The 23,057-nt window shown below is 52.4% G+C and overlaps 2 protein-coding genes and 1 pseudogene across 8 annotated transcripts in view; 2 read left to right on the top strand and 1 right to left on the bottom strand.

Annotated features, from left to right (window-relative positions):
• Positions 1 to 200, top strand: part of CEL (carboxyl ester lipase) — a 10,771-nt gene extending 10,571 nt beyond the window's left edge. Inside the window, 2 exon segments of the mRNA XM_023188972.3 lie at positions 1 to 4; positions 6 to 200. The exon segment at positions 1 to 4 is cut by the window's left edge and continues 278 nt beyond it. Coding sequence (XP_023044740.2) covers positions 1 to 4; positions 6 to 102 — 101 coding nt within the window. The 3' untranslated portion in view covers positions 103 to 200.
• Positions 201 to 8,141: 7,941 nt separating this feature from the next.
• LOC111524016 lies at positions 8,142 to 8,239 on the top strand (annotated as a pseudogene).
• A 4,571-nt stretch (positions 8,240 to 12,810) lies between these two features.
• The window catches only part of RALGDS (ral guanine nucleotide dissociation stimulator), a 51,339-nt gene continuing 41,092 nt past the window's right edge, over positions 12,811 to 23,057 (bottom strand). For all 7 annotated transcript variants that reach the window (XM_023189025.1, XM_023189026.1, XM_023189020.2 and 4 more), the window contains exons 7-18: positions 22,287 to 22,502; positions 21,848 to 21,951; positions 21,138 to 21,222; positions 19,552 to 19,620; positions 19,035 to 19,121; positions 18,520 to 18,552; positions 18,078 to 18,199; positions 17,776 to 17,871; positions 17,231 to 17,432; positions 16,814 to 17,056; positions 15,293 to 15,407; positions 12,811 to 13,857 (exon numbers count right to left, since the gene is read on the bottom strand). In XM_023189025.1, coding sequence (XP_023044793.1) covers positions 13,682 to 13,857; positions 15,293 to 15,407; positions 16,814 to 17,056; positions 17,231 to 17,432; positions 17,776 to 17,871; positions 18,078 to 18,199; positions 18,520 to 18,552; positions 19,035 to 19,121; positions 19,552 to 19,620; positions 21,138 to 21,222; positions 21,848 to 21,951; positions 22,287 to 22,502 — 1,548 coding nt within the window. In that variant the 3' untranslated portion in view covers positions 12,811 to 13,681. The remainder of the gene's footprint in view (positions 13,858 to 15,292; positions 15,408 to 16,813; positions 17,057 to 17,230; positions 17,433 to 17,775; positions 17,872 to 18,077; positions 18,200 to 18,519; positions 18,553 to 19,034; positions 19,122 to 19,551; positions 19,621 to 21,137; positions 21,223 to 21,847; positions 21,952 to 22,286; positions 22,503 to 23,057) is intronic.

Raw genomic sequence — 23,057 nt, 5'->3', positions numbered from 1 at the left:
GAGGCCGCCCCCGTGCCCCCAACTGGTGACTCTGAGGCCCCCCCTGTGGCCCCGACAGATGACTCCAAGGGAGCTCAGATGCCTGCAGTCATTAGTTTCTAGTGTCCCATGAGCCTTGGTCTTAAGAGGCCGCAAGGGTGGGACCCCAGGGGCTCCCCTCCCGTCTTTAGCTCTTCCTGAATAAAACCTCATTTCCCTGTCTGGCGTGTTTCTTTGCTCCCAAGGCTAAGTTGCGCGATCAGCCTGTCAGTTGCAGGCTTGCTTTTTCATGCCCAGCTCGTGTGTCTTTGGCCAGAGGCGGCCTCAGGTTGGTCTCTGTAGTCCTTTGACACAACCCTTGGTTCTTGGACACCTTCCTTACTTACAGCCACCACGATGCTGCAGACTCCAGCCCCTCCCTGGCATTTCCTGCCATGGACCCGGGCCAGCCATTTCCCCAGGGTGCACTCCTTCATCACTGTGAACATGCTGTTTAGAGACCCCAATCTGGTCACCAGGGGTGGTGCTTGCTCCTGGGATTTCTTTACTGCTAGGGTTTTGGAAGAGACAGAGCCAGGAAATAAGTATTTTTTTTAACCAATAAAAAAAAATGAAGTATGAGGCCGGACACAGTAGCTCACACCTGTATTCCTAGCACTTTGGGAGGCTGAGGCAGGAGGATCACTTGAGGTCAGGAGTTCGAAACTAGCCTGGCCAACATGGTGAAACCCCATCTCTACTAAAAATACAAAAAATTAGCCAGGTGTGGTGGCACGCACCTGAGGTCCCAGCTGAGGGAGAAGAATCGCTTGAGCTCGGGAGGCGGAGGTTGCAGTGAACTGAGCTCGCACCACTGCACTCCAGCCCGGGTGACAGAGCAAGACACGATCTCAAATAATAATAATAATAATAATAATTTAAAAAGTATGAATTCCTGCAGGCATTTCCCAGTTGTAAGATTGTCAGGTTTTACTTCTCTGATTTTACACCTGTTTCTTTTTCTGCCTATGCTAAAAGTCTGGGTTCCTGACAGCACCAGAGTCATTGTTTATGTTCTTTGTCCTATAACATACATATGCTAGTTTTGAAATATAAGGTATTGCAATATATATTGCAATAAATCATATAAGTTATATTTAAAGTACATGAATTTAAATAACAAATTATAAATTATATAAAGTAATATATAATAAAATATGAAGACTACTAAGCATCATTTAAGATCGATTTGCTCATTCTCCGTAAATTCTCCCACAGAATAAACAATTGTGCTTCCAGGTCCTTTGAGTAACACTATGGTTAGGCCATCTACCGATACACAGTCAGTTAGAACTTTGGGGTTTTTTTAATATGCAGATGTAGAAACTGACCTACGACTTTTTTTTTTTTTTGAGACAGAGTTCGCTCTTATCTCCCATCACCCAGGCTGGGGTCCAGTGGCCTGATCTTTTTTTTTGAGACGGAGTCTCGCTCTGTCGCCCAGGCTGGAGTGTGCAGTGGCGTGATCCCAGCTCACTGCAAGCTCCGCCTCCCGGGTTTATGCCATTCTCCTGCCTCAGCCTCCCGAGTAGCTGGGACTACAGGCGCCCACCACCTCGCCCGGCTAGTTTTTTGTATTTTTTAGTAGAGACGGGGTTTCACCGTGTTAGCCAGGATGGTCTCGATCTCCTGACCTCGTGATCCGCCCGCCTTGGCCTCCCAAAGTGCTGGGATTACTGGCATGAGCCACTGCGCCTGACCTAATTTTTATATTTTTAATAGCGACAGGATTTCACCATGTTGGCCGGCCTGCTCTGGAATTCCCTGTCCCCGCCACAGGTGACTCTGAGTCTGCCCCCGTGCCCGCAATGGGTGACTCTCAGGACACCCCTGTGCCCCTCACAAGTGACTCTGAGGCCGCCCCTGTGCCCACCTTGGGTGACTCCAAGGCTTCCCCCATCCCCACTACGGGTGACTCTGAGGCCGCCCCTGTGCCCCCCACAGGTGACTCCAAAGGAGCTCAGATGCCTGCAGTCATTGGCTTCTAGCGTCCCACGAGCCTTGGTCTCAAGAGGCCGCAACGGTGGGACCCCAGGGGCTCCCCTCCCGTCTTTAGCTCTTCCTGAATAAAACCTCATTTCCCTGTCTGGAGTCTTTTTTTGCTCCCAGGGCTAAGCTGCAGGAAGGAGTGGCCCTCAGTTACCCTTACAGCACCAGGTGGGGGCCCAACCTGTGACCCCACCATCTCGCACAATCCCCAGACTCCCGGACGTCGATGGTGGCATCCTCACTTTCGAGTGGAGGAGGCGGGCCCAGGGAAGTTGATTGGCAGGCCCAGGAGTGGGAGTCAGGCACAGGTCACTCCAGAGCCTGCCCTTCCCTGAATGAAACCAGGCTGCTGGCACCCAGGGGCTAGATTCTGTCCCAAATGGTGGGAGGGCCTGGTGGCAGCTGCAGTCAGAGAGGGAGGCTGTGGCCTCCTCTGGACTAGGGGAGCCCAGCCACACCCACATCCTCTGGGTGCAGGGAGTAAAGTCTGTGTTCTGACTGGGGTCTTGGGAACCCACCTGGGAAAAGAAGGGGATTCTGCTCCTCCAGCCGGATCCAAGTCAAAGAAAGAATCACACATCACTCCAGAAGGTTGGAAGCAGAGGATGGGGAGGGTGCTGGGCAGTAGGCGCTGGGTGGAGGGCCTCTGTTGGGGGGGGGTGCCCAATGGCTCTGGCAGAGTTGACGGGGCAACGGGCAGAGGGCAGAAGGCAGAGTTAGGAAGCACTCCTGCCTCTGCTGGCTCCAAGCCCAGGCACATCACCGAGCAGCTGGCCAGCCTGACCTCACCATGGCCTTGTGAGCTGGGTACTGTGCACACCCTCATTTTAGACATTTATAGATATTCAGAGGGCAAATGAGGCCCTGAGAGGGCATCACGTGCCCAGGGTCACTCAGAGCAAGGATTTGAACCCAGAAACCTGACTCCAAAGCCAGTTCTCGCAACAACGTTGGAGATCTTCTTCCCCAGTCCTCATCCACCTTCTAAGCAAGCACTGTGGGGCAGGGTGGGGCTCAGATGAGAGAAGATTCTGGAATCCTGAGCAACTTCGCCTGGGAGGGCTCCGCGGCGGAGGGCAGCAGCACCCAAGGACCAGCTATCCACTCTCTCTGTCCCTCCAGCCTACAGGTGGGAGAATAAGTCTCAGGGTCGACAAGTCCCGCGGCCTCATGCAGCAGAGCTGAGCCGGGATGAACCCTGTACCCTGGAGAGGCAGGGGACACCCTGGCTGGCTGTGACCACTTTGGCCACCTGGTCTTCCTGGGTTGGTCGAGGGGTCTCTGGCCTAAAAAGGAGACTCCCTGTCAAAGACTGAGTGAGATAGAACTGCCCGGCCATGTGGGCCTCTCCCAGCGACTGCCCCTGTTCTCTTGGGCAACAGAAGCCCGAGGATGCAATGATGTGTCCCTTCCTTGGCTGCACTGGTACCCACAGGGATTACTGTGTTTTTACCTGTGGGGTCAGCTCTCAGGAGCCTCCAGCACTGTGGGAGAAACCCCTGGGACTCGAGTGCCTCTTCCCAGCCCTCAGGACTGGCACCTGTCTCTTGTTGAGAGAAAGCACAGTCATGCCTGTCGTTCAGAAAATCACATCCCTGGATGGCCAGGCCACGTCAGAAGGGATGGGCTGCGGGGATCCAGGTGTGTTCCACCTCTGGGCTGCACCCACTTTGCCTCGGCTTTGGTTTGAATGCTTGTCCCCGCCAAAACTCATGCTGAAATTTAATCCCCAATGTGGCAGTATTGAGACGTGCTGCCTTTAAGAGGTGATTGGATCATGAGGGCCCTGCCCCCGTAAATGGATTCATCCATTCATGGATTCATGGTTAATGGGTCATCATGGGAAGGTAGCTGGTGGCTTTGTAAGAGGAAGAGAGACTAGAGCTAGCACGTGAGCAGGCTCAGCATCCTCACCACGTGATGCCCAGTACCGCCTCGGGACACCAGAGTACTCACCAGCAAGGCCCTCACCGGATGCAGCCTCTCTGAGGCAGGAGGAGAGGGAATGAGGGAAGCCAAGGGTTAGGGCGGAAGCAACGGAACAGCAGGTGCAGTCAGTTCACAAAAGCCAGAGAACAGCAGGTGCAGCCAGTTCACATAAGCCGGAGAACAGCAGGTGCAGCCAGTTCACATAAGCCAGAGAACAGCAGGTGCAGCCAGTTCTAGGCAGAATTGGGGAGCACACAGGCCACATCCTCACTCCTGTGATAACAAGTCAGGAGCTTCCACTTCAGCCTCTGATTGACTGTGGGCCAACCCACTTCAGCCTTTGATTGGTCCCAGGCTAATCACTCATAGGCTATAACCAATTGGAGGCCTCTAAAGGGCATCTGGGGTGTTCTTTATGAAAATCCTGAGAAGCGTTGCAATCAGGAAGCTCTTGAGCCATTTGTTCGGGCCTGCTCCCACCCTGTGGGTTGTACGTTCGCTTCTTCAATCAATCTGTGCTTATGGTAAGTTGTTCTTTTGTTTTTTGTTGTCGTCGTTTTGGTTTTTGTTTTTTTTTTTAGACGGAGTGTCACACTCATTGCTCAGGCTAGAGTGCAATGGCACAATTTGGGCTCACTCTAAACTCTGCCTCCTGGGTTCAAGTGATTCTCCTGCCTCAGCCTCCCAAGTAGCTGGGATTACAGGTGCTGGCTACCATGCCCAGCTAATTTTTTTGTATTTTTAGTAGAGACGGGGTTTCACCATGTTGGCAAGGCTGGTCTTGAACTCCTGACCTCAGGTACCTCGGCCTCCCAAAGTGCTGGGATTACAGATGTGAGCCACTGCGACTGGCCTGTTTTGTCTGTCATTGCTTCGTTCTTTGGTTACTTTGTGAGTTTTGTTCACTTCTTTGTTCAACACACCAATAACCTGGACAACTCACAGCCAAGACCTTCCATCCTGTAACACCTCAACCTTGGACTTCTCAGCCTTCATAATTGTGAGAAATTCCTTTGCTTTATAAATTACCCAGTTGTAGGTATTCTGTTATAAGCAACAGAAAATGGACTTTAAAAGCCTCTATGAGGCAGGGCGCGGTGGCTCAAGCCTGTAATCCCAGCACTTTGGGAGGCCGAGGCGGGCGGATCACGAGGTCAGGAGATCGAGACCATCCTGGCTAACACAGTGAAACCCCGTCTCTACTAAAAATACAAAACTCTAGCCTGGTGTGGTGGCGGGCGCCTGTAGTCCCAGCTACTCCGGAGGCTGAAGCAGGAGAATGGCGTGAACCCGGGAGGCGGAGCTTGCAGTGAGCTGAGATCCGGCCACTGCACTCCAGCCCGGGCGACAGAGCAAGACTCCGTCTCAAAAAAAAAAAAAAAAAAGCCTCTATGGCAGAGGTGAGCCCTGCTGTGTGTCTGGGAGATGCCTGCAGCTCTTGAGAGGGAGGGGACAACTCAGAGTCACCTGCAATCCATCTGGCTCTTGCCATTACAGACTCCAGAGAATGAAGTTGAAAATACAAGGGCAGGCTGGAGGCTGTCTGGGGTCCTGCTGACTACCAATCCCAGGAAGCCTGGACGAGCACTGGAGTGAGCTTGGGCCAGCGCATGTTGACTGTCACAGGGTAAGTGTTTCAGCGCTTCATTGTAAGGCTGTGGCCTTCTGTGCTTGTGGATCCTCAGTCTCAGTGGCCTCCCTCTTCCCCCAACCCCAGCTCCTGTGTCTCATGTTTAACACCCCCACCCCCCACCAGGACATAACCAAATCCCAGGCTGTGGACAAAGAATACAGTCACCCCAGGGGGCTACAAGCTCTAAAGGCTCAGGGCCCAGCTACCCTTTTAGGATGGGTCAGTAACAACACGACTCAGTCCGTAAATTGGTGATCACCTGAGACTGGACCTCAGCACCACCCGGCCCTGGGCTTCACCTTGGCCATCAGGGGAGACGATGGAGGTCTTTTGCTGGCAGGAATCAGCACTCACTGGGCATTCATGAGGCTCCAGCAGGACGAGTGGCCACAGCGTGCAGGGCAGAGGGGCTGGGGCTTTCCAAGGTGTTTCTGGACGACATCAGTCACACAAAGGGTTGTAGGAATGCTGGCGTCCTGGTTCACAGGTAGACGCTAGAATAACACATCACTCTGGAAGGTCAGAAGCAGAGGATGCCAAGGGTACTGGGTGGCGGGTGCTGGGTGGGGGGCCCCTAGGGGGTGCCCAGTGGCTCTGGCAGAGATGTCGGGGCAGAGGGTAGAGTCAGGACTACCCACATCTCTTCCGGGTTCGAGCACAGGCACTGCACTGAGCACTTGACCAGCCTGACCTCACCATGGCCTTGTGACGTGAGCACTGTGGGCAGGAATGCTGATGGAATGAGGCCGACTGTAGCCCTAACACAGCGTCACAAGTCTTCCCCCAGACAGAAAACACACAGGCAATAGAAATCTATGGTTAGGAGCAAGGATTCCCATCTAACAAAAAGCATGGACCACAGGCCTCTAGAGGGGACTGAGGGGGCAAAGTCCTGCCCGTACACTGGCTAACACTCTTCCTTCAGCTTTTCCCCCGCTTTCCATATTGTACATTTTCTCTGTTTATAATTTCTCTTCGTGCTGACTAAATTCCAGAGTTAGACCTGAAATCCACAAGTTCCTAATTGGTCAAAAGAAACCTCAGCAAGACAAGCAGAAAATGCTCCTCTTCCCCTAAAGCTGTAGAAAGGCAACCACTAACCTGGACTAGGAAATGGTCCTTGCAGATACTATTTTTTTTAATTGTGGTAAAACATATATAACATAACTTATGCTAATTTAACTGTTTTTAAGAGTAGAATTGAGTGGCATTAGTTCGATTCACTGTTGGGCGACCATCACCACTCTATATTTCCAAAATTTTTTTCATCACCCCAAATAGAAGCTCTGTATCCATTAGCTAACTCCTCATTTCCCCTCCCTGCAACCCCTGGTAACCTCTATCCTTTCTGTCTCCATGAGTTTGCCTATTGAAGATGTTTCTCATAAGTGGGATTGTAATGTTTTCAAAGTTCATCCATGTTGTAGCATGTGTCAGCACGCCAAACTTTTTTTTTTTTGGAAGCAGAGTTTCCCTCTTGTTGCCCAGGCTGGAGTGCAGTGGCACAATCTTGGCTCACTGCAACCTCTGCCTCCCGAGTTTAAGCAATTCTCCTGCCTCAGCCTCCCAAGTAGCTGGGATTACAGGGGCTCACCACCATACCTGGCTAATTTTGTATTTTTAGTAGAGGTGGGGTTTTACCATGTTGGTCAGACTGGTCTTGAACTCCTGACCTCAAGTGATCCACCCACCTTGGCCTCACAAAGTGCTGGGATTACAGGCATGAGCCATTGCACCTGGACTTTTTATGACTGAATAATATTCCATTGTATGTTGCTGGCATGCAATGGTGCATTCTCTTCTAATCCTTTTTATTTCTGTAAAGGTGGTAGGAATGTTCCCAGTTTCATTCCAAATTTTAGTAATTTGAGTCTTGTCTCTTCTTTGTTGACCTAGTTAAAGTATTGTCAATTTAGTTATTTAGAAAGAACCAGTTTTTGGTTTTGCTGATTTTCTCTTTTTCTGTTTTCTATTTCGTTTATCTCTGCTATAATCTTTATTATTTCCTTCATTCTGCTAGCTTTGGGTTTAGTTCGCTCTTTTTCTAATTCCTTAATGTGTGCAGGTAAGTTGTTGATTTGAGATCTTTCTGCTTTTTTAATGTAGTCATTTACAGCTATAAATTTCCCCCAAGCACTGCTTTCGATTCACTGCATGCTGTAAGTTTTGGGATGCTGTGTTTTTGTTTTCATTGTCTCAAGGCATCTTCTAATCTCCCTTGTGACTTCTTTTTAGACCCACTGGTTGTTTAAGAGTGTGTTAAGGCTGGGCACAATGGCTTTCGCCTGTAATCTCAGCACTTTGGGAAGCCGAGGCAGGTGGATCATGAGGCCAGGAGTTCAAGACCAGGCTGGCCAACATGGTGAAACCCCCTCTCTACTAAAAAAAATACAAAAATTAACCAGGCGTGGTGGTGCACGCCTATAATCCTAGCTACTCAGGAGGCTGAGACAGGAGAATTGCTTGAACCTGGGAGGCGGAGGTTGCGGTGAGCTGAGATCATGCCACTGCACCCCAGCCTGGGTGACGGAGCAAGACTCCGTCTGGATTCAGGGAGGGGAAGAGTGTTAAGATCCTTTTGTAGTTGATGAACATGATGGGGTGTTCACGCACGTGTGTGAGGTGTGTCATCCTCAAACCCTGTTATGTTGGCACGTTAACTATCTGACGTGAAAAAGAAAAGAGTGCGTTAACTTCCACATATTCATGAGTGTTCCAGTTTTTCTTCTATGGATTTATAATTTTATCCTATTGTCGTTGGAATGATACTTTGTATAATTTCAATTTTTAACAATTTATTGCTGGGCACTGTGGCTCATACCTATAATCCCAGCACTTTGGGAAGCCAAGGCAGGGAGATCACCTGAGGTCAGGAGTTCAAGAGCAACCTGCTTAACATGGTAACACCCCATCTCTACTAAAAATACAAAAATTAGCCAGGAGTGGTGGCAGGTGCTGTAATCCCACCTACTCGGGAGGCTGAGGCAGGAGAAGCACTTGCACCTGGGAGGCGGAGGTTGCAGTGAGCCAAGACTGCACCACTGCACTCCAGCCTGGGCAACAACAGCAATAATTCCGTCTTAAAAAAAAAAAAAAAAATTAAGACTTCCTTTATGGCCTAACATATGGTCTATCCTGGAAAATGTTCCATGTACACTTGAGAAGAATGTGTAGTCTGCTGCTGCTGGTTTGAGTGTTGTGTATATGTCTGCTCAGTCTAATTGGTTTATAGTATTGCTCAAGTCCTCTTTCCTTATAGATTTTCTGTTTGGTTGTTCTTATCCATTATTGGAAATGAGGTATTGAAATCTCCAGTTGTGTATTTCTCATTCAATTACGTCCATTTTTGCTTCATATATTTTGGGTGTTTTAAGTGTGTATGTGTATACAATTGTTATATCTTGACAAGTTGAAGCTTTTGTCAGTGTATCCTGGCCTTGTTACTGTTTTGACTTAAAATCTCTTGTCTGATAATACTATAGCCATTGTTCTATTTTCATGGAATAACTTTTTCCAACCTTTTACTTCCAACCTTTTTGTATCTTTGTATTCAAAATTTGTCTCAGCCAGGTGCAGTGGCTCACGCCTGTAATCCTAGCACTTTGGGAGGCCAAAGCGGGTGGGTCACTTAAGGTCAGGAGTTCGAAACCAGCCTGGCCAACATGGTAAAACCCTGTCTCTACCAAAAATACAAAAAAAAAAAAAAAAAAAAAAAAATTAGCCAGGTGTGTCGGTAGATACCTGTAATCCCAGCTACTCAGGAGGCTGAGGCAGGAGAATTGCTTGAACCTGGGAGGCGGAGGTTGCAGTGAGCTGAGACTGCACCACTACACTCCATCCTAAGCAACAGAGTGAGATTCCACCTTAAAATAAAATAAAATTTGTCTCGACAGGCTGGGTGTAGTGGCTCACACCTGTAATCCTAGCACTTTGGGAGGCCAAGGCAGGTGGATCACCTGAGGTCAGGAGTTCGAGACCAGCCTGGACAACATGGCAAAACCCCAGCTCTACTAAAAATACAAAAATTAGCTGGGTGTGATGGCGGGCACCTATAGTCCCAGCTACTTGGGAGACTGAGGCAGGAGAATTGCCTGAACCCAGGGGCAGAGGTTGCAGTGAGCCAAGATCATGCCACTTCACTCCAGACTAGGTGAAAGAGGGAAACTCTGTCTCAAAAAAAAAAAAAAAAAAAAAAAAAAAAAAAAATAAAAAAATTCTCCACAGCATATAGATTGATCAAGTTCTAACAAATCCATTCTGCCAATCTTTTTTTTTTTTTTTTCCTGAGACAGGTCTTGCTCTTGCTCTGTTGTCTAGGCTGGAGTGCAGTGGCAGGATCACAGCTCACTACAGGCTTGACCTCCCGGGCTTAAGTGATCTTCCCACATCAGCCTCTTGAGAGTTGGGACCACAGATGCACACCACCATGCCTGGCTAATTTTAAAATTTTAGAGACAGAATCTCACCATGTTGCCCATGCTGGTCTCAAACTCTGGGGCTCAAGCCATTTCCAATCTCAGCCTCCCAAAGTGCTGGGATTACAGGTGTAAGCCACTGCATCTGGCACAATCTCTGCTTTTTAATTGGAGAATTTAACCCATTTATATTTATAGTAATTAATGAGAAAACCTTTACTTCTGCCATTGAGCTGTTTGTTTTTTGTATGTCTTGTGATTTTTATTCCTCAGTTCCTACACTACTGCTTTTTAAGGATTTACTTTTGTACAACTTTGATTCCCTTCTTTGCTTTCCTATATACTTTTTATTTTCTTACTGGTTACCTTTGGGATTACAAGTAACATCTTAAACATGTAACAATCTAGTTTCAATAGTATCAACTGAATTTAAGTAATATACACTGCTATTATATATCTTCCCTCTTTATACTGTCAGTCACAGATTATATCTTTATACATTGTTTTCATTAATGTGGATTTATATCTTTATGAATTTTACATTTAAATTATAAGAAAAAAGGATGAGTTACGCAAACCCAAAGTGCAATAACACTGGCTTTGCTAACTACCTGTTAGTTATCTCTACCAGTGTTCTTTAGTTTTTCATATGGCTTCAAGTTACTGTCGTTTATTTTAACTGGAAGGACTCCCTTTACCATTTATTGTAGGGCAGGTCTACTAATAAAACTCCCTTAACTTTTATCTGAGAATGTCTTAATTTCTCCTTCATCCTTAAAGGATGTTTTGCTTCTTCTTTCAGCACTTTATTTATTTTGAGAATATTTTTTGAGATGGAGTCTTGCTCTGCCGCCCAGGCTGGAGTGCAGTGGCACGATCTTGGCTCACTGCAACCACTGTCTGCTGGGTTCAAGCAATTCTCCTGGCTCAACCTCCAAATAGTCAGGACTATAGGCATGTGCCACTATGCCTGGCTAATTTTTGTATTTTTAGTAGAAAAGAGGTTTCACCATGTTGGCCAGGTTGGTCTCGAACTCCTGACTTCAGATGATCTGCCAACCTTGGCCTCCCAAAGTGCTAGAATTACAGGTGTGAGCCACCACACTCAGCCTTCTTTCAGTACTTTAAATATGTCATCCTATTACCTTCTAGACTCCTTAGTTTCTGATAATAAATCAGCTGTTAATCTTGAGGACCTCTTGTGTGTAATGAATCGCTTCTTACTGCTTTCAAGATTTTGTCTTTTGACAATTTGACTAATAAATTTGGGTATGGATCTCTTTGAGTTTATCCTGTTTGAAGTTCAATGAGCTTCTTGGATATGGAGATTTATGTCTTTCAACAAATTTGGGAAGTTCTGGACCATTATTCAAATCTCTGCCTTTTCTGAACTCTCATTAAATGTATGTTGGTACATTTAATGGTGTCCCACAAGAACCTCTAGTTCATTTTTCTTCATACCTCTTTCTGTTCCCTAGACAGAGTTACTTCTATTGCCTTATCTTCCCATGCACTGATTCTTCTACTTGCTCAAATCTGCTGTTGAACCTCTCTAGTACATTTTTCTTCTCAGTTATTATGCTTTTCAGCTGCAGAACTTCTAGTTGGTTTTTATAATTTCTATCCCTTTATTGCGATTCACCCATTTGCTCATACATTGTTTTCCATGGTTTCCTTTAGCTCACCAAGCATATTTAGGACAGGTGATTTAATGTCTCTGACTAGTAATTTTAATGTCTGAGCTTCCTCAAGGATAGTTTTTGTTAAATCCTCTTTTCCCCTGTGAATGAGCCACATTTTCGTTTCTTTGTAATTTTTTGAGAACTGAACATTGAGTATTATAATGCAGTGACTCTGGAAATCAGATTGTCTCCCTCCTCAGGAATTGCTTTTTTACTTATTGAAGGATGCAATCTTCTGTGTCCATAGTAACTTCTCCAAGATTATAGTTGCCAGGCTTATACTTGTATTCCTTGTTGTGTACAGTCACGAAGTTTGTTTTGTTGTCTCTTGGTCAGCCTCTGACTTGGAGATTCCCTTAACTGTTACAGTTCAGCAGCATCTCCCTTGAGCAAGTGTTCCCCCGGTGACTATGTCCAATCAGATTCAAGTCCCGAAACAGTTTATTCTGATAGTTTTCTTTTTAATCATTGTTTCTGTGGAGAGACTGAACCGTGGGGTCTCCTACTCTGCCATCTTTTGTCACAAATATTACTTTATTATTTTTTGAGATGGAGTCTCACACTGTTGCCCGGGCTGGAGTGCAGTAGCGTGATCTCAGCTCACTGCAACCTCCACCTCCCAGGTTCAAGCGATTCTCCTGCCTCAGTCTCCCGTGTAGCTGGGATTACAGGTGCCTGCCACCAGACCTGGATAATTTTTTTAATTTTTAGTAGAGATGGGGTTTCACTACTTTGGCCAGGCTGTTCTCAAATGCCTGCCTCGTGATCCACCTGCCTTGGCCTCCCAAAGTGCTGGGATTACAGGCATGAGCCACCGTGCCTGGCCAGAAATGTTACTTTTAAAGACAAGTAAATTTCAGAAATTCTTGCTATGCCTTGTCAAAGTACCTCCAACCTCTAGCCCCAGGAGTTCTGAGGGCTGTCTCAGCACATTTCCCAATTTAATGATGCCGAAATGAACATCTGCTGTATGAAAGGTAAGCTTTGTGTTTCTTTCAGTGTGCTGAGAAAGGTGCTGGCTCTTCCTGTGCATAAAATAACTAGATAATCCTGCAAGAGTCCTTATTTTAACATGGAACGTGAGAATCTCTATCTCATTTTAATCCAGACAGGCAATGAAAGAACAAAACTGCAATGACCAGGCTATAGTAGAAACAGGATTTTAATATAATATTCAAGTCTAGCATTTGCTATTTACAACAAATAAATATTGCCCCTCCCCAATCAGTAAACATTTTTTTTTCTTTTTTCTTTTTATACAAATATTCAGTCGCCCCACCCCCACCCCAAATCCTCCTTCCTCACTAACCCCCGTCTTGCATGGTCTCATAAAGCCCAGGACGCAGTGGTGAATGGCACTTGCAGTGGCATGAGATTCAACATCGATGGGACTCAGCTGGGACTGTCCTCATTCACCGGGTGCAGAGTCTGGTCCAGGAAGAGGGTGTCGCTCTCTGCTCCCGGGGAAGGGCTGGGGTAAGTGGTGGGTGAGACTCCCTCACTCTCAGTTGGCCCTGATGATGGAATCTTTGGTGCAGCCTGAGAAAGGCTAGAGTGGTGGGAGGGGCTGGGACCCCTGCGAAGGTCACAGGCCAATGCCCGTGGGTATGAGGAGAGAACTGCAGTGGTCAGACATGGCGGGCGAGTGGGTGCTCCAGGGTGCCCATGGCACAGGTGGCAGTGACCCACACCTGGGAAGGTGTCATGGAAGTGTACAGAGGTGGTGCCTGGGGGCAGGCAGGACACCATGCCCGTTGGCACTGCTCCTTGGCAAAAGTCAGCTAGTCCTCTGGTTCCAGAGAGCAGAAGGCACCTAAGGCAGCAAGTGGTCCACGGGAGGCCGGGTCAGCCTGACCAATGGCAGGCGTCAATCCCAGCAGCAGGAGAGGTTCAGGATGAAACTGGAGTCTGGGGTACCCTGGGCTGGCAGGTGGGAAGAAGGTGCCCAGCTGGCCTGGGCCACTCTGGTCCATAAGTGCTTGGCTACCAGCCAGCCAGACCCTGGGGAGATGCCCTCAGAAGATGCCCTTGGCAATCTTGAGTCCTTTCTGCTTCATGCGAGGGAGGGTTGAGCTGGCTCCATGCTTGACCTTCACTCCCTTGGTGAAGGTCCGCTTCTTCAGGACAAAGTCATAGTTGGCGGTAGAGTTCATGGCATAGAAGACGTTGGCGTTTTCAGGGATCTTCAGCTCTGGTGGGGGAGGGGCAGAGGGGTGATCAGTGGTGCTCTTGGGGGCCCTGCAGGATACCCCTCCCACTTGAGAGCCCCTATAAGGACCGTCTTGAGCCACAGACCTGAGATACCCCTCCAATACAGCTCCAGGACTCCAAGGACCCCTCTCAATGACTCTGCCTGAGGACAGACTCTGCTGAGGTCCTCACAAAACCTGATGACTCTTGTTTAAACAGGGACTGACTCCAGAACACTCCGGCTTGGCCTGAGCTGGCAGAGGGTCACCCTGTCCTGCCCATACTGCAGTGCTGGCTGCCCAGCTGGAAAAGGCATTCTAGAATCCAGATCACCTTCTGGAATCCTGCCCCACTCAGGACAAGGGCTCCAAAAACCAGGAAAGGACAGGCTTGCCCCAGGGCTCTGGCGCCCATTCCAGGTAGGCCTCTACTTCTAGAACCCTGGCACCCAGCAAGCACCTCCTCCTGGCTCCATTTCCCACCCTCTCCTCTGGCCCACAGCCTGCTGTAAACCAGAGCTGGGCTCGATTCGTGCTCCTCCCGACATGGTGTGGCTTTTCGTCGTAATCTTTAACCTTTCTAGGCCTCAGTCTTCCTTTTCTGTAAGATGGGGGTCCCACCTACCCTGCCCACCTAACCAAAATGGTGCAAGAAGCTGCCAGAGGATTTAGACTATAACTTCTAGGGATCATAGGAGTCATTGCTAACTATCTGGGCTAATGGAGGGGGGTAGTGTTCAGCTCACTAGAAAGAAAACAGATGATAATATTTGTAGTTAACTTTTATGGTGCACATAGATGCTTTATATATACATGTACATATATATATATACACGTATATACATATAGATTTTTATATATATGATCAACCCACTGGCTACTTTCATTTCCATTTGGGGAAAAGAAGCACAGAGGGCTTAAGGAACTTGCCCAGCGTCTCCAGGCCCAGGTCACCCCACTCTGAGCCTGCACTGGTTCTTGACACTTTCCCAGTTTCTAGAACACTGAGTTGGCCTCCTAGTAGCCTGTTCTGGTTTTAGAGTCTCACACCCATGGATTTTAACACTTGACACTTTGGTCTACAGCGGTCACCATTCTTTCTAGAGCACATGTTTTCTTGTCTTAGCCAGAAAGTGTCCCTTCCAGTGGACCACAGGTTGGGACAGTCCCAACCTGTCCCAGTGAAAATGCCTTTTCGCTCCTCAATGATGTGAGCTTTGAACTGCCTCTTCACGCCTAGGGAGGAGCACACACTGGGGAGGTCCAGTGGTCACTGGGGACAGCAAGCAGACAATGGGGGCAGCCAGGGCTGCCCCGTCCACAGTGTCTACCCACACTCTGCTGGTGAATTTTCTGGGGCCAAAGACTTCCGACCTGGGGCTGGGGAGTGGTGTGGACCTGCCCCCTCCACCATCGCTCTCTGGTCCTCTGACTTACTCCGGTCATCGGAGAGAATCTGCAGCAGCTCATAGTCCTCCGGCTCATCCTCCTCCAGGTTGTGTTTGTCCATGGCCTTGCGGATTACGGCCGGAGCCTTATCTTGGCTGGTCACCTGCATTGCGGTGGGGGATGGGCCATCAGCGAAAAGACCCTGGAGCAGCTCCCCGAGAGTGCAGTGGCTAAGGACCCTCTGCAGTCCCCTCAGCACCGGGCACAGGCACTCACAGCCTCTGGCCAGGTGCCGGGTCCAGAGAGGGCCTTGTCACCTTCTCCTGCTCCCCACGTGAGGTCTCCGTGGAATGAGGAGGGATCTTTCCCAGCAGTTCCTACCCTGCTTCTCCTATAAGAGCCTGTTCCCTCCTCCCGCGCTTTCTTGGGAAGCACTTGCCCCTCCAGGTTTACAGCATCACTGAGCCTGGGGAACACACAGTCCCTAGTCCGAGCCCTGGAGGTAAGAAAGGAGGAGCCGGCCAGGATGCTCAGTGTGGTCAGCGCAGGCCGGGCCCCTGCTCCCTTGACCCTGAGGCCCAGAGCACAGGCGGAACTCGGACACAGGGCCACCGGTGACTGCTTAATGAGAACCATGCTAGCTCCCGGCAGCGAGAGGCTCGGGAGGGTGTGTGAATAATGGGGCACCTGGCCCAGTCTGGGGTACACAGGGTGGGAGTTACAAATGGTTCATCTGCCGCAGGACACCTGGAGGATGAAGAAAGAGCCTCCAGACAAACCCATTCTGTGGGCACCTCCCATCGGCTGTCTGCAAATCCTATCCAGACTCTGACCCTGCTGGCCCCTCCAGGGCTCCCGGCCTGGTTGCCACAGCAGCCTCCTAACCAACACCCCTGCGGTTCTGGTACCAGCCCATGCCAGACAGAGGAAGCCAGTCGTCTTCCTCCCTGAGAAAGTCGAGGTCCAAGCCGGGCGCAGTGGCTCAAGCCTGTAATCCCAGCACTTTGGGAGGCCGAGACGGGCGGATCATGAGGTCAGGAGATCGAGACCATCCTGGCTAACACGGTGAAACCCCGTCTCTACTAAAAAATACAAAAAAACTAGCCGGGCGAGGTGGCGGGCGTCTGTAGTCCCAGCTACTCCGGAGGCTGAGGCAGGAGAATAGTGTGAACCCGGGAGGCGGAGCTTGCAGTGAGCTGAGATCCGGCCACTGCACCCCAGCCTGGGTGACAGAGCAAGACTCCGTCTCAAAAAAAAAAAAAAAAAAGTCGAGGCCCTGACAGTGCTCCAGGCCTATGTGGCCAGGCCCCAGATACTTCCCTGACCTCATCTCCCCCGCAGTACTGCCCCTTCACCTCCTGGGGGCTTATGCACGGCTGCTGCTTCCCTCTCCCTCTGCCCTCAGGCCAGCCTTGTCCCTGATCACTACCTTCTTCATTTCTGTACCTGGCTGACATCTGTCCTTCCCCCCCACTAGAAGGAGATCCCAGGAGGGAAGGGATGGTGCACCGCGTTCGGGTGCATTTGCCACCGGTGGAGGGAGGGACCCAGGCCGCCCCCCCGGCTTACCAGGATGCTCTTGTACATGTTGCCGTTGTCCACGTCCAGGCTGACGCGTATGATGCAGCAGTCGCCCACCTGCTGGTTGTAGAGCGGCAGCGCGGAGCTGGAGTTGCAGAGCCCTGAGACGGAGCGTTTGTGGGTGCGTGTGGCAGCCACGGGTGTGGTGGAGGCTGAGGAGGATGAGGTGCTGCTGGAGGCCGAGCTGATGCCGGAGGTCTCCGGGGACGACTGTGAGGCTGATTCCCAGAACTGAGGGAGACGGCAAGATCAGCAGATCCCCCTGCCCTGTGGGGCACCCCAGGCCAACAGCCAGATGGGGAACCTTCTAGAAGCTGTGTTCAGGATCCAGGGCTTCCTGGTCCCATGCACGGATTTGGAGTGGGGAGATGGGGAAGGATATTGGGGAGAAGGGCAGGCAGTCACCTTCTTTTCCTGGCCATCAGGGGACTCTGGGACGAAGCTGATGTTGATCTCCTCCACGTCAGAGCTGGAAGAGCCGGCCGAGTGCACGCTGAGTGCGTCAGCAATGTCCCCGCTGCTGAGGTAGGGGCCACACCTGAGCTGGTCACAGGACTTGGAGTGGGAGCTGCCGCTGGTACTGAGCTCAGTGCTGGGGGCCTGGCGGCTGGGTGAAGGGTCGGCTTAGTTAAGGGGGCTCCCCAAAGACACACCCCAACCCCATAGCCCCTGCACTCTGGGCCCGAGGACTGTGCTAAGTGCTGGGACAGTTGCCAGTACTCCATTCACCACAGCCATCTGGGAGAGCATTTAGTGTCATCCCATTTCACAGAGGAGAAAACTAAGGCCCAAAGGAGGCGGGGGTGGGGGGGAACTCATCCCGGTCTCAGGGCCAGTCAGCAGCAGGGCAGGATTCCAGTGCCAGCTGCCCTGACTCCCCAAGCCCAGGCTCAGCCCTGAAGCTTCTGAGCCCGAGGCGCTGCCCCTGCCACCCCTGGCCAGGCCCTTACTCGCTCCAGCGCTTGACAATGGCTGTGTTCTTCTTGGTCCTGAGGGTGTTGCTGGCTGACTCGGATGGGGGCTCCAGCTTGCACGACAGGTTGTAGCTATGAGCAGAGGGCAGTGGTGTGATGACCGGGGGCCATGCTCTGGCCTTCCCCCAGCACCCGCCCAGAAGCTGGAGTCAGGGTGTCCCAGCCTCCCGCAGGCAACGGGAGCTGACGCTGACCATAGGTCATAGCTGCTGGCCCTCTGGAGCTGGCCCCCCAGGACAGCCTGCCCATGCTGTCCCCATTTGCTGCCCCGGCCTCACCTCTCAGTCTCGCTGAGCCGCTCCACGGCCCGGAACCAGACCCCAAACTGCTCATCTGGCATGATGCTGTAGTTGTTGCAGGCCGACTGCAGCAGCTTGATCTGGGCGATCACCTCGAACTCCTGGGAGCGGAGGGAAGCACAGGGCAGTGACAAGGCCCGGGCAGGACAGGGGCTAGTCTCCAGGTCTTTGCTCTTGGGGCCCCCTCCTCACCTCTACTCCCATCCAGGCCTTCCTGTCCTCGAAGCTGGGCTCCAACAGCCATTCCCCAGGAGGTGGTCCTGGATTATAACCTCCTACCCCCACCCTCCAGTGGGAGGGGACCCCCTTCTCTCTCTATCCAAATGTCCCATGAATCTAAGAGGGAGAGGGTGGGAGTCGAGTGTCCTACCCTGGTGGGTCTGTTTTTACCCCTCCCCCAGTCAGGGCTGCAGCTGCTTACCTTCCTCCTCTTCTCGAAGTTGATGAGTCTGCCCTGGAAGGTGGACACCCAATGGCCATCAGAAAACGACCCCTTGACCATTACAGCCTCTCCACCTCATGCTGCACTACCAACAGCGCCCACCAGGGGGCAGGGGGCACACACCCCTGGACTGGAGCCCGTGCTGGGCACTAGGGCAGGGTGACGTGCGGGCAGAGGCTTGGGGACTTCTTGTCCAGCCCTCTCCAAGGACAATGGACTAAGGCCTTGGGCGAGAAGGCCCTGCTCAGCCACCATGTGCCGTCTGACCTTGGAGGGCCTGGCTTCCCTGTGCTCAGGGTCACTGCCTGAGGGACGGGCTGTATCCCACTCAGCCAAACCCCGCTTCAGCTCTGTGTTCGGGCAGCCCTGGGGTGTCACCAGCCGGGCATTGAGCTGTTTGCTCATTGCTAGGACAGGTGTGGCGGCCCAGCCCCCAGGGCTGAGGGAAGGTATCTCCTCCCGGGCCCCACTTCAGCCTCGCCCGGCATACTCACATACAGATAGTCCTTCATGGCGGTGTCCAGCATCACCAGGTCGGTGAGGAACGTGCCCAGGTAGGGAACGGTGCCCTGGATGATGCCCTGTGGCATTGGGGTAGAAGGATGAGCAAGACCCCTCCCCTGAAGGCTTTCTCAGGCCCCAGACCCAACTGGCCTCACTTGGAACAGCCTGGGGACCTCCGGGAGCCTCCTGGAGCCTGCAGCCTCGCTGGACCTCAGACTCCCTCTAGCTACCTCCCTGGCTGGCATCTGGGAAATGCCGGGTTCCTGAGTCGTGTGGCCCCTGGTCCTCCCCAGCCCCACACCCGCCTGAGCTGGCTCTGCCAGGCCTATCCTTTGGTGGCTGCAGCTGGTCCTCCCAGATACCAGCTGATCCAGGCATGGCTCTGCCAGGGTCCAGAGGGGGCCCCCACTAATGGGGCCTATAGGCACCATGGCTACAGAGGAAAGGGCCCCTCCTCCCTACTCCCAGGCCAGCCCCCTTCCCCTCCGCAGCCTCGGGCACTCTCACCGTCTCCTTTGGCCGTTTCTGGGCTCTCTTGGGGTTCATCTCCAGGGTGGCAAACTTGGAGGTCCCCTCCTGCCAGGGTAGAGAGGACAGGGTCAGCGAGGCCCTATCCCCTCAGCCCTTAGCCCTCAGGCACCCTGACCTGGGGCGCTGCCAGTGTGCTTGGGTTCCAGGGCTGACCCTCGTATCAATACGCACTAGTGTGGGGTCCTGGGCTGGCAGCCTGGCATTCCTGAGCCTGCCTCCCCGTCTGGAAAGTGCGGATGAGGTGGCTCACGCCTATAATCCCAGCATTTTGGAAGGTCTAGGCAGGTGGATCACTTGAGGTCAGGAGTTCAAGACCAGCCTGGCCAACACAGTGAAATCCCATCTCTACTAAAAAAATACAAATATTAGCAGGGCATGGTGGTGCACACCTGTAATCCCAGCTACTTGGGAAGCTGAGGCAGGAGAATCCCTTGAACCCAGGAGGCAGGGACTGCAGTGAGCCAAGATCGCACCATTGTACTCCAGCCTGGGTGACAGAGCGAAACTCCTCTTAAAAAAAAACCTGTGCCTACCTTGCAGGGCCTCAGAGACTGTGCGCTACAGTCCTGTTTTGCCTGAACACTCCTTTTCTCCCTTGAACCTTCCGTGAGATCAGTACCCCAGAGCTGGCATTCCTCCGTTTTCCAGATGAGGAAACTGTGGCCCTAAGGTGGGCAGCGACTTGCCCAGGGCCCCCCAGGGACTCAGAACAGGCTTGTCTGTCCTAGCCAGAGGCTCTGCCCCATCTGCCTTTACCTCTGTTTGGCCACTGATCAGGATACCATGCTCTGGGCTTCTTGTGCATGCTAGGGCCCCCAGCAGAGCTGTGCCACGGAGGGAGAGGGACAGGTGTCCCAGGAGCCCCGTGATACTCCCCTGTAGGGAACTCTGCGTTTGTCCACGCAGGAGGGGGAGGCCCTAGATGTCATTTCACAGACCGGGCACGCCAGGGGAATCAGGTAGTGACACCTGACTCCCTCTGAGGCCTCGTGAATCCATTAGTCCCTGAAAGTTCTCCTCAGTCATCTGGGGTATCTGCCATGGCTAACGGGGTACCATGAGAAGAATTCTACAGGGTTCTCTGGTCAGTGTCTCGTCTCAGGGTAGGGTGGGGAAGCCACACAGGGCCTCCAAATCTACCTGCCAGGTCCAGTCACCTGGCCCTTGGTATCCCCTACAGCTCCTGTCCCTGGGGTAGGCAGGCTGCCCTCTCCTTGGGTGTGCAGAACAGACAGAGGTGGGAGCCTGGCCTCCTGGGGACAGACTGGGCTGGTGTGGGGGCAGAAGCTGCATCCCCTTCCCACCCAGCAGGCGGGACCAGTGAGGAAGCTGGAGACCTGCTGGTCCTGAAGCCCATCTACTTCTCCTGGAACCTCCACTGCCACCCTTACTGTGTCCGATTAACCGGGGCCCTGTCCCTCAAATGCCTAGGGGCCAGATCCCTCTTCCCTCTTTGTGCACACTGGAAAGGAACTTTTCCAGCAAGAAGCGAATGCCACCACCCACTGCCCCAGTCCCAGCCTCTGCCTCTCTGCCTCTGCCCCTGCCTGCTGCCACTCCACCTTGATGAGCAGCTCCCGGCTCAATGAGTAGTTGTTCTCATCTGAGAAGATCTCCGACAGCTTCTGAAAGATCCGGAAACTCTCCCTGTCAGAAGGGCAAAGAAGGAGTAAAGCTAGCAATGGCGGGGAGGGGTGTGAGTGCAAATCCATTTTATTTTAGAGCTGAAAGACCTCAGGCTGCCTGAACGCAGCACACTGGGTTCCGCAGAGCACCAACGCTCTGCAGGTCTGGGGAGGGGGCCTTCGTGTTGGTGCAACAGGACCCCCTGTTCCCGTTTCCAGTGAGCGGCTATTTCCAAAGGGTTTTTTTTTTTTTCTTTTTTTGGAGACGGTTTCAGCCACCCAGGCTGGAGTGCAGTGGTCCGATCTCAACTCATTGCAACCTCCACCTCCTGGGTTCAAGCGATTCTCCTGGCCTCAGCCTTCCGAGTAGCTGGGATTACAGGCGTTAGCCACTGCGCCTGGCACAAAGGTTTTGATTTCAATGGCATAAGGGTTCTGTGGCTACAACACAAATACCTGAAAATCTCTGATGTGGCTCAACCCACCATCTGACAGGAGGCCGAGCTCTGAGGCAGAGCTGCCGGCTCAGGTCCGTGGAGGATCCCTGCGCTCAGGGTTTGTGGCCTCCCACGGGCTCACTACGGGGGCAATGCCAGCCCTGTGGGAGGTCCCCGGTGCAGCAGGAGTTCCTACAGAGGCATGCCCACCTGGAAACGTCTTCCCACGTCTTCTTCAGCCGGTGGATGGAGTTGCTCTGCAGGGCAGAGAGGATGGCGTACAGTGACGAGAAGTTCTTGAGGATCCGGCACTCCTGGGGCGGGAAGAGCAGGCGGTGTGAGGTGGGGCTGGGGCTCCCGGCTTGCCTGGCCTCTGTCCCCCTTGGCCTCTCCTCCCCTCCTAATGAGACAGACGCCCAGGGAGTCCCCAGAGGGCACATCTGCGACCCAGGGGATGACGGGGGGATTTTAGCTCAACCTAAGGAAACTGTAAGGAGGGCGTGAGCATCCAGGCAGTGGGCTGGGAGAGTCCAGGAAAGCGTGACCCTGGGAAGAGTGGACTGGGGCCCGTACAGGGGCTTGGACTGCAGACCACAACCTGAGAACAGATGAAGGCAAAGAAGGGGCCCAGGCCCCTCCTGTGGCGTACCCTGGCCACCTCGATCCAGTGCTCCACCACCCTGGCCCTGTCTGGGGCTTTCGTGCTTCGGTCCCCGAGGCAGGTGGTGATGACGCAGTTGGCCACGCTGTTGAACTGGGTGACAGTGGCACGGATGGTGGGTGCCAGGTGCTCCTTGCCCTTCTTGTCCCGCTGGGACCAGATGGAGCCCAGGCAGTGGTAGGGCACCACCTTCTTGAACAGCTCCTGGAGAGGAGGGTAAGCGTCACCTGGGCCTGCCCCAGCAGTCTGGGCTGGCGCTGGGGAAGCTGAGGATGTAGCTTGAGCCTTATGGGGCGCTCTGGATTTTTACCCCCATGTCCATGCGGGGTGCGTAGCACGCAAGTGACCCAGGACAAAATGCTGGTGGGAACAAGAGGAGCACTGCCTCGCGCATGCTCACCAAGCCCCAGTGCCGACAGGCGGCTTGCACCTGCATGGACCAAACGGCACCGCCTGCCCACCCCCCCCCCCCCCCCCCCAGTGCCCCACCGCCCTACCCCCGCCATCCCCATGGCACGCCTCAGTCTGCTCCCCATCCAGACGCACTACTAGGGGCTTTGTCCAGTGTCTGCCATGGGCTCCAGGACACACCAAATGCCTAATGAATGCTGAGGCTGGTGCGCCTCCTAAACAGATGGGGGTGACCCATGGGTGCACCTTGGTGAGCACCCTCCACTCCCACAAGCTCAGGCCTGCTGAGCTTCCCGTCTGTTCCATCTGGAATTTGAACAGTCACTCTGGAGGACAGGGGTGACCCCA

The sequence above is a fragment of the Piliocolobus tephrosceles genome, chromosome 14 (genome assembly GCF_002776525.5).
Source record: "Piliocolobus tephrosceles isolate RC106 chromosome 14, ASM277652v3, whole genome shotgun sequence".
In the NCBI taxonomy this organism is placed as follows: Eukaryota; Metazoa; Chordata; class Mammalia; order Primates; family Cercopithecidae; genus Piliocolobus; species Piliocolobus tephrosceles.
The sequence above is the reverse complement of the archived record's forward strand: the minus strand, read 5'-3'. Positions and strand labels throughout refer to the sequence as shown.